The sequence below is a fragment of the Bemisia tabaci genome, chromosome 9 (genome assembly GCF_918797505.1).
Source record: "Bemisia tabaci chromosome 9, PGI_BMITA_v3".
Taxonomy (NCBI): domain Eukaryota; kingdom Metazoa; phylum Arthropoda; class Insecta; order Hemiptera; family Aleyrodidae; genus Bemisia; species Bemisia tabaci.
In genome coordinates, this window is record NC_092801.1 from 15,248,430 (window position 1) to 15,262,346 (window position 13,917).

Below are 13,917 nucleotides of genomic sequence, written 5' to 3' on the forward strand. Positions count from 1 at the left end.
AAATGACTTAATTCTCTGCAATAGCAACAGGCACGTGAGTATAAGAAGTCTTCAATGCACGTGAAGTAGCCTCCAACATAAAAATATACTGAGCAAAGTGGTTATCTCTCTGTGTGAAGGTAGAAAACAGAGATATGACCGTATCTGCTTTTTAAGTAGGTGACCTCTGAGAATGCAAGTTATCTTGAAGTTAAAATAACGGATTTTTTATTTATACTTTCAAAATACAATCTTTATTTGCGATATGCGATTACCTACATGGTTTTTCTGCTCTGAGTGCTCCGGATTATTTCGTGACATGTACCTAAAGCGCTCCTTGCACGGAGATGTTGGAAAAAGGGTCAATTGAGAAGTCATTAAGAATTTAAGGTCAGTGGGACAATTAAATGAATTAAATTAACCATATCTACCCGGGCTCATGAGAAAATGCCTAGTTTGACTATTACCCTGTGACATGTGTTACAGGGCTGACCAAGAGTAACAACCATGTGGAAAATTTAAACGCATTAAACATAATTCTCGATAACTAGAGTTATAATAATCACTTATTAGAATTTGATTTTTGGTGGCTTCACATGTTTGAAAATGAAATTTGGCTCATTTCAGCAGGGCCGGATTTACCTACTTGCCGCCCATGGGCCGCCAGCATTTTGCCGCCCCCTTCTCATTCGTTTTGAAACATCAATGAAAACCATCAAATGAACGTGCCAGCGGAGGAGGGGTGTATAAGACGCGTTTACTGGTGTTGAACACATTTTTTGGGAAGGCCCTGTCAACACTACTAGCAAAAGTGCACGGAACTTTGCGCTAAAGTTAAGTTTCGTGAACCTATTTCTGTGTGGACAAGGCCTTCCATTCATAAGAAATGAACGGAAAAGTTATGGAAGAACAAACATAAATGGGGATTAATGATTTTAACTTCCGCCGCCGCGCCTCGCAGACCGCATTGTGTTTGACGCAATGCGTGAAGTGTTCACGCAGTCTTGTAGGCGCTATCCGTCTCACGCTGCTGTCCGCAATGACCGCACTGTGTTCGATGCCATGCGTGAAGTATTCGTGCAGTCTTGTAGGCGCTAATATGTGTTACATGCCAATCGCCGCGCCGAGGGATTCTCCTTTTCATCTCAATTCCTCGTCATTATTTCTCTCTTGGTAAGTCGCGCCGTTCCAGGCCAAATTGCGTGTTTGGTTTCTCTCTTAACTCGACTAATTAAAGGTGCTGTCTCTTGTATCACTGAAAGACGACAAAAGTAGAAATTACTGTACTCTTAGAAAGTTAGAGATTTTGTCGCCTTTTCTCGTTTGTAATTTTTATTTCTAAATCCGATTTTTTTTTATATCTACATTTAAAAAAATTGCAAAATTTGCCGCCTCCTATAGATTTGCCGCCATGGGCCGCGGCCCATGTGGCCACCCCCTTAATCCGGCCCTGCATTTCAGTAACCAACGTGTAGGCCATTAGTTTTCCTATGCAGATACGTGATTATGAGAGAGAGTCAGAAATGCATGCCATTATAACAATCTTATAGTTCCTCTAAGCATAATTACGTCCAAATATATTGCTTCTTGTGATCCATGGCCCTTCTCTCCGTAGAAGGTAGCAATATTTTAAAGGGGGAGAGGGAGAAAGAGAGAGGGCAAAAAATTATTCCTCACAAATTTTCTCTAATATTATAGTTCCACGCGAACGATGACTAACGATACAATCCACACGGGGAAAAAAAATATCACAATCCCAACTATACTCCTGGCTGATTTTGGCGCCAGTTATGAGAATAGTTGCACCAGTTAGAAGCACCTATACGGTTGAGTCTACCAAAAACGTGGTTGGATCAACCATACCTCTAGCTAGTGCAGCTACTCGTATATCTGGCGCCAAAATCAGCCAGGAGTATTGCTGGGATTGTGATACTTATGTTCCAGTGCAGTTGCTATTTCCTCCTGCTCTATATATTGCATTTTGTGATCCATAACCTCAGGCCCCTTTCTCCATAGAATGTCGCAATATTTTAAAGACGGACAGGGAGAGGGAGATAAGGAGAGAGTGCAGAAAATCAATTCACACAAATTTACTTTCACGTCACAGTTTATGACCACTAACGATACATTCCAGCTGTTGATGAGTCTCTCAAGCTTATCACACGACAAAAGTTCGGGATAGATGCTTATTTTTCTTCAAACCGGATCCTGGAAGTTGGCAGCCTTACGTTTTCGCTCCATTTAAACCAATAGCCTGTGAATTGCATTTTGCAGAAAGGAACCACTAGCATTGTAATGTTGCTAAGATTGTGCAACTTCTTTTGTCTTGGAGGAAAACCCCGATTATCCATTAATAGTTTCTATTTTACTCGCTAAAAACTGTAAAATTAAGACAAAAATTACCATCTTTTCATAGTTTTTCACGATTTCCGCAATTTTATTGCAAAAGATGAAGTTGCACAATCTTAGCATCATTGCAATGCTAGTGGTTCCTTTTTGCAAAATGCAATCCCTGTGTCACACTATCGAAATACTCCATCAAAATTTCCAGGTCAAGTGCTGCGATTGATCCAAGTCATCGAATAAGCCAATCACAACACCTGACCTTGATATTTTGATGGCTAACTTTGACAGTGTGACACAGGCTTATGAAAATGGATCGGTTATCAGAGGAGCGAGCGGCTCGATTATCGAATCGTTATCGAATGAATTTGATCGATAAATCCTTATCTTGACAATGCTTTTTATCGATCAAGGTCGTTGGATAACGATTCAACAATCGACTCACCGGTGCTCCGACAGGAATCGATTATTCAACGTAGTTCAAATTAGAGTGCCTTTATAGACAGAGTATGGCCATTTCTGTTCCGGTTTTTCATTGGTCGCGTGAAAATAGGCTGACACGATGTTCTTACGGCCGTAAATAAACAAACAAGATGGCTGTTATCAGCAAGCAAGATTGAGGTTATGCACATCTTACATCCTCCTGTGATAAATGTGAAAGGCGATTTGACAATGTTTTCGTGTGTTTTTCGTGTGTTATTCGTAGGTATGCTAGTTTAGATTGTTACCGCCGTATCATTGAAATTGTTGTCAAATTTTAGCTTCTTATCAATGTTACGGTGAGTCGCCATCTTGTTTGTTTATTTACGGGCGTAAGAGCATCATGAAACCTAAAAGCTCGTTGACCCATCAAAAAGCGGCACAGTTTTCCTGTTCATGTAGTAAAAAGATACGAATGACCATACTCTGTCTATAAAGGTACTCAAGTTCAAATGGTAGGAAAGCGTAGTTGTCAACCGTTAGATCCGCCTCTGCATTTCAAACTTCGGATCTCCTCCTTAGGCGTAGCCAAATTCCTTTTTGAGGCACCGAGAACAGCATGCTCCTCTTGAATGTCAAGGGTATGTCCGTGTCGATCGTGGGCTCAAAATCGTAGTTTGTGACTAAAAACGCGACGGCAGTCTTCATCGCTGTTTGCGCAAACCGAACTCCTGCAAAAAGGACATGCTAGTTTAAATTGTTACTGCCGTATAATTGAAATTTTTGTCAAATTTTAGCTTCTTATCGATGTTACGGTGAGCCGCTATCTTGTTTGTTTATTTGCGGCCGTAGGAGCGTCATGAAGCCTAAAAACTCGCTGACCAATCAAGAAGCGGCACAGTTTTCCTGTAGTAAAAAGATACGAATGGCCATACTCTGTCTATAAAGGTACTCCATAGAGTACATAGAGTCGTAATGTAAGTGGGTGAGCTGGCGCCACTTTCAAGCATTTTCCAGGTCCCAAATTCCGAGACGCCTGTGTGACGCCGGGTCACTTTTTCGATACATAATCGATCGTTTGCGATACACGGGTACCCGGCCATCCGATGACAACAACAACAACAACAACAACAACAACAACAACAACAACAACAACAACAACAACAACAACAACAACAACAACAAAGGAGATAGGAATTACCACGTATTCCACACCGCCATGTTGGATCGAACATGTGTCGAAAAAGTGACCCGAACTCGGCGCACACTGGACTCGGAACTCGTCGAGCAGAACATGGCGCCAGCTCTATCATTTACATTACGACTCTATGTACTCTGTGAGGTACTCTACCTTACCTTATACCTTTTTTAAAAGCCCATTTGCAAGAACAGCCCATGCTCAAAAACCTCGTTTTGAGGAAAATGCATTGTAAGTTCGGAACTTTTGGGCTCCTTTTTTCGAAATTTATGGTCATAAAGTTAAGATTGAAATATTTTTCACTAGGTGTTTTCTTCGTCTCCTCCAAGGAGACACCCGTTCAAATATCTTTTTCGACGGCCTTTCTTCCGTCATTCTGCTCACATGACCTCAGCAGACTAACTCTGTTTGGTCATGACGTCAAGTGCGCTGCCATGCCAAATCGCGATATTTTGATATGTAGTAGCGATTTTTTTACGCTTCTTAACGATGAAATCGCTAGGATCATCAACATTTCAGCGATTTTCCTCAATTTTGTCGCAATTCTATCTCTAAAAAATCGCGTTCGGTAACATTTCGATTTTATCTCAATTTATCACGATTTTCCATTCAATGCGATTGCAATAAATCACCGTTGATAATATCGCAAACTCTCCGATCAAATTAAATCGCAACTTATAGCGATCAGTGTTACAATTTCTAAAGCAGCAGCCCGTGACAATGGTGTTATCAAAAACATAGGAGAAAAACGGGAAACGAGGCTAAAAAGTACGCATAAAAATCCGAGACGTTTCGGCTCAAAACTGAGCCATTTTCAGTCGAAAGAATAAAAATAAAATATACAAATTCCAAATAGAAACATGCAGACTACACGACACGATGGCCAAGAAAATCAAAACAAAGAGAAGACTTGAGTTACTCTCTTGTTCTTCTCTATGTTTTGATTTCCTTGGCCATCGTGTAGTCTGCAGGTTTCTAATTGGAATTTTTATATTTTATTTTTATTCTTCGGACTGAAAATGGCTCAGTTTTGAGCCGAAACGTCTAGGATTTTTATGTGTACTTTTTAGCCTTGTTTCCCGTTTTTTCTCCTACGTTTTTGAGATCAGTGCCACTCGGGCAGTCTGTAAGGACCATCCGTTTCAAACAATAGGATTACTCCTGTTCACTTTGTCTTCTTCTATAGCTTTGTCTATCTATCAATTCCGATAATGGAGATGTTGCATGTGTGAGGGATTTGCGATTTGACTGTTGGTTCTTATATAAAAGTTCGCGAGAAACACGATGGTGCCACTGGTTTTCTCTGAAATCATCTCCCAAGCTCAAAAAAAGCTCTTAAAGTGAGGCCAAAATGGAGGGGATATCCCACCCTACCCTGAGAGTCCACCTCTACCATCAAAACAAACTCTTCATGCAAAGATAGGGAGCAAATATATTAGCAGGGTTGCCGTGTTTTCAGTTTTGGAGTCCCCAAATAAAGTGGCAGCCCTGCTAATGTATTTGCTCCCTATCTTTGCATGGAGAGTTTGTCTTGATGTAGAGGTGGACTCTCAGGACAGCGTGGGATATACCCGGTCATTTTGGCCTCAACTTGACAGCTTTTTTTGAGCTTGAGAGTTGATTTCAGAGAAAACCAGTGGCACCATCGTGTTTCTCGCGAACTTTTACATAAGAACCAACGGTCAAATCGCAAATCCCTCACACATGCAACATTTCCATTAGCCCCCGGGTATGAATATTTACCCGCACACATGCGCGGCCCATCGCCGAAGGGTAGGTAACTTCCCCGTGGGATGTTGTGTTTGTTATCCGCACTAAATCTGTCCGGGTCGAACTTGTCGGGATTTGGAAAGTGCAGCGGGTCATGATGCAGGGCGTGGACGGGTATCAGAACTCTGGTGCCTTTCTCAACGGTGTAGCGTGTACCAGGCATCTCGTAGTCTTTCGTGCAAATCCTGTCCAACCAACCGAAGACAGGATATTTCCGTTGAGTTTCTGGAATCGAAAATAAATCAAATGGACACATTCATTCATGTGAAAAAGGAACATGACAATATGTATGTCGCAGGCAAATTGTTAAATCAGGCATTTTATCAAATGCCTTGGCCAGGGCCGGATTTACCCACTTGTCGCCCATGCGCCGCCTGTATTTTGCCGCCCCCTTCTCATTCGTTTTGAAACATCAACGAAACCATCAAGTGAACGTGCCGGAGGTAGCGGGGTGCATAAAACACGTTTACTCGAGTTAGACACATTTTTTGGGAAAGCCCTGTCAACACTACAAGCAAAAGTTCTCGGAACTTTGCGCGAAAGTTAAGTTCCGTAAACCTATGCCTTTGTGGACAAGGCCTTCCATTTATAAGCATTGAATGAAAAATTTAAGAAAGAACTAAGGTTTAATGATTAACTTCCGCCGCCGCTCCGCGCTGACCGCACTGTATTTGGCGCAATGCGTGAAGTATTCCTACAGCCTTGTAGGCGCTATGCGTTTCACGCCGACCGATGCTGACCGCACTGTGTCTGACGCAATGCGTGAAGTATTCATGCAATCTTGTAGGCGCTAATATGTGTTACATGCCGACCGCCGCGGCGAGGGCTTCTCCTTTTCATCTCAAGTCCTCGTCATCATTCCTCTCTGCGCTGAGCTCCAGGCCAGATTGCGTGTTTAGTCCCTCTCTTAACTCGACTAATTAAAGATGCTATGTCTCTTGTATCACAAAAAAACAACAAAATTAGAAATTACTATACTCTCAGGAAAGAGAGATTTTGTCCCCTTTTCTCATTGATAATTTTTTTTTCTGAATCCCATTTTTTATACCTACTTTTAAAAAAATTGCAAAATTTGCCGCCCCCTTTTGCCGCCATGGGCCGCGGCCCATGTGGCAACCCCCTTAATCCGGCCCTGGCCTTCGCAAATAGTCAAATATCCTTATTTAGTTTAAAATTAATTCTGATTCTTTTGTTGATTTTAGACAGATTGAGGTATCGCCCTTGTAAAAAAGGAATCTTTGTAAAATTTGGCATCATATAATCTTATATAAAACGGAAAATGCTACTAAGCGAAAATTAATGCCGTACACCATGACATGAAGCACAGATTTTTTTAAAACCTTTAGATTTACATGTATGAAATGCATTTGGACGCGAAGCAACAAGGAGAACTCGAAGATTTGATTGGTTATTTTTTTTAAAAAATATTTAAAACTCGTGATCTTTAGGTTATAAATACGTAGATTCATAAACTGTCAAAATTTGACTATCTGCCGAGACATTTGATAAAAAGCCTGATTTTACTCATTGCCTGCGACATGTACAATGTGAAAAAAGATGAAATGAAAAGAAATGTTTAAAATCCCGAGCAGCACAGACTGCGATCAATTGCAATTATTCATGGAAGAATAATTGCTTTTATGCCGGAGTGTTGTGTGTGTTGCCTATTTATTGGTTGAAGGGGCTCCTTTTGTTGGAATTCATCGAAATAAGTCGGAGTTTTTTTTTTTTAAAATAGCAAATTGCCTATCTTTCTCACACATGAAACGCATATATTGATCGTTTAAAATCGGCATTTATCGACCAAATGATTTAAAACTATTCCAAGTTCGTAGTAACAAATTACAATTGCATTGCATTTAAATGCAAAATTATTTCGATATTCTCGTTGCACTACGTTACATGGATAGGAATTTTATAGGATTATAAAATTCTATTATAAAATTGTATAGGGTTATAAAAAAAGAAACTATGATAATGAAAAAAATAGCAAAGACTTTCGATGCAGGACAAAGGATCTCTTAATTTTTACTCGTACTTTTTCAAATTGTTTTCGGTTTTAAAAGTCTACATTTAAATCAACGCTGCTAGCATGAGCGAAACTGAAGAGCTTTTTGTGGTGGAGAGGGGAGCTTTTTGTGTGGGAGAAGGGGACTTCATCAAGAGGGGTCTCCGGAGCACACAAAGAAACCCCTGTAAGGAGGGTCTGCGGGACTTTCCTAGCTGGTGGCTGGACTTTCACCCTATTTTTTTTTACCCGGTACCTAGTTTGGCCAACAAACGCAATTCAAGTTAAACTTTGACTGTCTTGCTCACGTAGCCTTTTAAACGCCGCTACTAATAAGACAAACGGAGCCAACACAACATGGAAATAGAGTAAGAGAAAGGACTCGTTTTGATGACGGCGCAGAGATACAACTATTCGTGCTTGATGGATGTCCGTGTTGTATCTGCAAAATTGAAGGCACTAGGGCGTGAGGCGTGAGCTCGTGATATTCCGCTCTTGGCTGCCAATGCGCTGTCGCTCTGGTTCGGGAGAAAAGTTTTAAAAAACCGAACCCAAAAATGTATCTCCTATCTTCGGTTGTGTTGATATTAGATTTTTTTTAAATTTGACGTGTTATTCTTTTTTTCAAGTTGTATTTGTTGACATACATCTCAAATTCGGATGCACCGGCCCCATTAAACCTGCGGGGCCTGTGTTGTCAGCGATCTTTGGGTCAGTTTGATCCAGCTTGGGCATCTAAGGGTTGAATTTCATTGTTCGGCAAAATCTCAGCACCTATATCATTGCTTGTAACTGGACTAAGTAAACTATCGGTTCAAATAACATTGCACCAAACAATTATCGGACAAACTTAAAAATGGACCACAAAAACTTTGGACCAAACGAAATTGCGTAAAGAGTGTGGCCTGGTCATCCTTTGGAACTAGGAGGTGACCACAGTTTTTCGGTGATTTTCCTGGCATCAAAGGAGGGTATGAGGAGCCTCTCCCGAAAAATAAGTTCTCTAAGGAGCAATTTTGAGCTCCACCCACCGAGAAGTTAATCTAATTACAATTTTGAAGATGACAGATATGTCACGCTCTTATACTTAGCACAATTCATCACATTTCTTGGAAGGGGCCGAGTAGATATCTGTAGGGCCAGCTCCCCTTGCTATTACCACCCATGGCCACTACGGGGAGCTTTCGGAAGTCAGCTATACTTTGGCTAGAGAGATAGAGATAGAAGAATATTGTATAATAACCTTTAGTAAGAGAGAGATAGAGACAGAAGAATGTACACTGGAAAAAAACACATTGGATCTAGAGTCCAGACTCTTAAAAACACCGAAAAGAAAAAATATACTCTTGATTCAATCAGATTTAAGCTTAAGGTGATTCGATGGACGTCATATTTTGTGTCAGAACGGCATACGATATATCGCATCAATTGGGTTCATTTTTTCAGCTAATCGTCATTTTTCTCCAATTTTGAGATCGCAATTCTATTGTCAGGAGACTAAAGCACTCACTTACCAATTTTAACAAAGAAATTCAACGTAATAAAGGCGTGGTTTTTTCAGAGAGAAAATATCGCATTCGAGTGCAGTTTCGATTTCAGTATCGAATGCGATTTTTTCTCTCTAAAAAAACCTCGCCTTTATTACGTTGAATTTCTTTGTTAAAATTGGTAAGTGAGTGCTTTAGTCTCCTGACAACAGAATTGCCATCTCAAAATTGGAGAAAAATGACGAGTAGCTGAAAAAATGGAACCAATTGATGCGATATATCGCATGCCGTTCTGACGCAAAATATGGCGTCCATCGAATCACCTTAAATCAAGAACCAAGCCTCTTAATTTGAGCGGATTTCCTTTTGATTTATGCTTAAATCTGATTGAATCAAGAGTCCTTTCTCTTGTCAATATTTTCAAGAGTCTAGACTCTAGATCCAATGTGTTTTTTTCCAGTGTATATAATGACCATTAGTAAGAGAGAGAGATAGAGATCTGAGACTAGTTCTCACCGTCGATGACGCACTGTAGATACGGCATGTCCTTTATACAGTCAAAAGATAAGTCTCCTCCGTGTCTTGATAAAACTGATTTCACTTCCTCTCTGCATTTTTGAGCTATGTCAGGGCTCAGCGCCAGCTCATACAGACAGTACGCCAATGTCCCTGAAGTCGTTTCCGAGGCGTTCACAGTCAGTAAAAATCCCATCGCAGCAATGAAAGTATCCGTTACCAAAGGCTCTGCAAAATAATTGAAAAAGATCTCATAGGCCGAGGTCAACATACGTACACACTTGTCTGACAAAACGTTTATGACTGAAAGTTACACAATTTTTTTTAAAGAACTCAGATTCCTTCATTCTTTTTTACTTTATCGTACATGTGTTTGGCCTCAGTGAAAGTAGCATGACATCACTCCGACGTCATAGTAGCATCCAGCGTGTGTTCCAAAAATCAATTTGATGTCGCAATGACGAGGTAGTTATGTAAGCTTCTCTTTTATCAGGGTGGTGTTCATGCCAATTAATTTATTTTTAAAGGTCATTTGATCCTTATTGATTTTGGTTTCTCCGAAAACTGGGACATGAAGATCGATGATTTTACTGTAAGCTGAAAACTCTATAATTTCTCACTTATCAATTAATTTTGAATTTTTTAGCATTTCCGACGTTTTTTTAACTGTTTAGATGAAGAAATTTATTTTGGGGTGTGTAAATGCTTACCCTTTCCAAAGAAACAAACTACCCAGTTTAGGTATTCTGGTAACAACAATAGTTAAAAAACCCTTTAATAGAAAACTCGTATATTTTAAAAAGACAACCCTCAACAAATTTATGTTTTGATAAATCCTTCCCAGGTATCTCAACGAGTATTTTCCTAACGTAAAATGTAACTTAAAGAAAGTGTTTAGTAAAGAAAGAAGGTAAGGGGCTCGTAGGTAGTGAGAAACTAACAACCTCTTCTAAGTTGTTCATACAACACAAGCACTGATCAAGTAGTAGTTCATCTCTCTGTAGTTTTACAACTTTTCGGGGAAAAAATTTTCATGAGCCGTGGGCATAAGAAAAGAGCCTTGTGGACAGGGCTCATGAGTTTAAAGACCGCGTAGCTCCTCGAATGGCTACCGTCGTCACCGCTGACGTAACTGGCGCTTAAAAATTCCCATTTACTCTTACGGCCCGAGAACTAACAAGCACACCCCCATATTTCCCACCTGCACATAGTTTGCAAAATGAAGTCCAATTTTAAAAATATGTACACGGTATTTCCTCAAGAATTATTTTCAACAATATTTTTAAATTTTTGAACGCCGCTATATCATGGTTGTAGTTGGACGAGGGTACTCAGCCGTGATAGCGAAGAGAGCAGTAAGTGTCAAATTTTCGAAAGCGAATTTCCTTTGAGATTCGTCTAAAAAGCGATTCGGAAAGCAAGCAGACGCCGCTAATTCGGACTATGGTGCGCGCTCGCACGCATCACATCATATAGCGCCTTCGACATCCTTGAGATACTTCAAACGCTACACGGTTACACAAACGTTCCGATGCGCAAAGTGCCCATACTGCGCCTGCTGTGGTGTAGACCATGCTACCGTGATAGTCTTCAAAATTCGTCTAATCTCTTTTAGATGAAATCACTGAAATATCTAAAACAGCAAAATTCAGCTTAATTGTATCAAAACGAGACATATGAGAAAGCCGTCAGTGCGCAAAATTTGACACCTTTTCAGGCAAAACAGAGGTAAGTGATATTAATCCTCCGAAGAGCCGATGAAAACGGTGCTTTCAAGTAAAATGCCGCCCTATTCTGGAAATTTTCGACCTGAAAATGCGTTTGTTGTGTGTCCAAAACGCAACCACGGGAGCATGCAGAAGTTAGCACTTACGGCTGTCTTGCGTAACAATAGTCTAACATGAAATTGAAAAATACCTTTTTTATGTATCATTGAAAGAAGCTTCCGTTCTCTCTCAAATTGCCACTAATCGTCCTTAAGACTCTTAGAAATCATTTGGTTGATTAAAAATCGACTGATTGTATTCCAATTACATAAAAAGGGTATTTTTCATTTTCACGTTAGACTATTGTTACGCAAGACAGCCGTAAGTGCTAACTTCTGCATGCTCCCGCGGTTGCGATTTGGACACACAACAAACGCATTTTCAGGTCAGAAATTTCCAGAAGAGGGCGGCATTTCACTTGACAGCACTGTATTCATCGGCTCTTCGGAGGATTAATATCACTTACCTCTGTTTCGCCTGAAAGTGCGTCATTTTTTGCGCACTAACGGCTTTCTCATACGTCTCGTTTTGATACAATTAAGGTGAGTTTTGCTGTTTTAGATATTTCAGTGATTTCATCTAAAAGAGATTAAACGAATTTTGAAGGAAACTTGATTTCAAAAATTTGAGAGTTCCTTATTACGGCTCCCTCCGCTATCACGGAAGCATGGTGTACACCACAGCAGGCGCAGTATAGGCAATTTGCGCATCGGAACGTTTGTGTAACGGTGTAGCGTTTGAAGTATCTCAAGGATGTCGAAGGCGCCATATGATGTGATACGTGCGAGCGCGCATGTAAGGGCTAACTGATTATGCGACATTTCACAGCGCGACATTTCACCGCGGGTATTGCTAAAATGGATCTTAAGGTGTAGCGTTTGAAGTATCTCAAGGGTGTCGAAGGCGCCATATGATGTGATACGTGCGAGCGCGCATGTAAGTGCTAACTGATTATGTGACATTTCACCGCGGGTATTGCTAAAATGGATCTCAAGGCAAAACGTCCTTTTGAAATGGGTGAGGCATCTTGAAAACAAAATAAGTGGAAGCGGGGCCAGTCCCGAGACTAAAAACCAAGTCGGCAACTTTCTATTTTCAGGTTTAACGAAAAGGTGAGGTCATTATGTCCGAATCGAGAAATATGCAAAGCTCACTCTTCGCGGCTCCGAAACATATGTTAAGAGTTTGTGTCTCGTCCTGTCCTAGATTTTCTCAGAGGCATTGCACACAATGGAGATGTTGCATGTGTGAGGAATTTGCGATTTGACTGTCGATTCTTATCTAAAAGTTCGCGAGAAACACGATGGTGCCACTGGTTCTCTCTGAAATCAACTCCCAAGCTCAAAAAAAGCTCTCAAGTTGAGGCAAAAATGGCCGGGGATATACCACGCTACCCTAAGAGTCCACCTCTACATCAAGATGAACTCTTTACGCAAAGATAGGGAGCAAATACATTAGCAGGGTTGCCGTGTTTTCAGTTTTAGAGTCCCCAAATAAAGTGGCAGCCCTGCCAATGTAATTTTCTCCCTATCTTTGCATGGAGAGTTTGTCTTGATGTAGAGGTGGACTCTCAGGATAGCGTGGGATACCCCCGGCCATTTTGGCCTCAACTTGAGAGCTTTTTTTAAGCTTCGGAGTTGATTTCAGAGAGAACCAGTGGCACCATCGTGTTTCTTGCGAACTTTTACATAAGAATCAACAGTCAAATCGCAAATTCCTCAGACATGCAACATCTCCATTTGGAGTTCCGCGTCCAATGCAGAAGTTAAATGTATTATTCTTAATCAATCCTTCAAATTATTCCTCAAAACACAACTTTTAAACATTTGGCCAGTCCTAAGCCTGGAAAAGTGTGAAGGATAAGTTCAGCCTCAGAAATTATCACAGGCGGTGAAATGTCGCTATACCTCTTTGTATATAATTTTCCGGTCAAAGGCTTGTGAGCCCGTTTTCTCAAAACTTCATTTTTGCACTTACTGCTCTTTTCGCATAGAGTACATAGAGTCGTAAAGTACTTGGAGGGCTGGCGCCACTTTCAAGCATTTTCCAGGTCCCGAATTCCGAGACTCCTGTGCGACGCCGGGGCACTTTTTCGATACATAATCGATTGTTTTTGATACACGGGTACGCGGCCATCCAATGTAAACAAAAGAGATAGGAATTACCGCACGTATTCCACACCGCCATTTTGGATCGAGAATGTATATCGAAAAAGTGACCGAAGCTCGGCGCACACCGGGCTCGGAACATGGCGAGCAGAACATGGCGCCAGCTCTCTCATTTACATTACGACTCTATCATATATATAAGCTCCGAGACTTCCTAAATTTGCATATCTGGTAACGCTTAGCTCTATCGTTCTACTCAGCCGATTTTCTTCATTTTTGCTGTTATCGACAGGTAAAAGTCTCTTATGAGCCCTCTGTAATC

General features: G+C 40.8%; 1 protein-coding gene across 1 annotated transcript in view; it reads right to left on the bottom strand.

Annotated features, from left to right (window-relative positions):
- The window catches only part of LOC109036998 (uncharacterized), a 57,463-nt gene that overhangs the window by 26,411 nt on the left and 17,135 nt on the right, over window positions 1–13,917 (bottom strand). The window contains exons 5-7 of the mRNA XM_072304436.1: window positions 9,722–9,949; window positions 5,684–5,935; window positions 3,307–3,473 (exon numbers count right to left, since the gene is read on the bottom strand). Coding sequence (XP_072160537.1) covers window positions 3,307–3,473; window positions 5,684–5,935; window positions 9,722–9,949 — 647 coding nt within the window. The remainder of the gene's footprint in view (window positions 1–3,306; window positions 3,474–5,683; window positions 5,936–9,721; window positions 9,950–13,917) is intronic.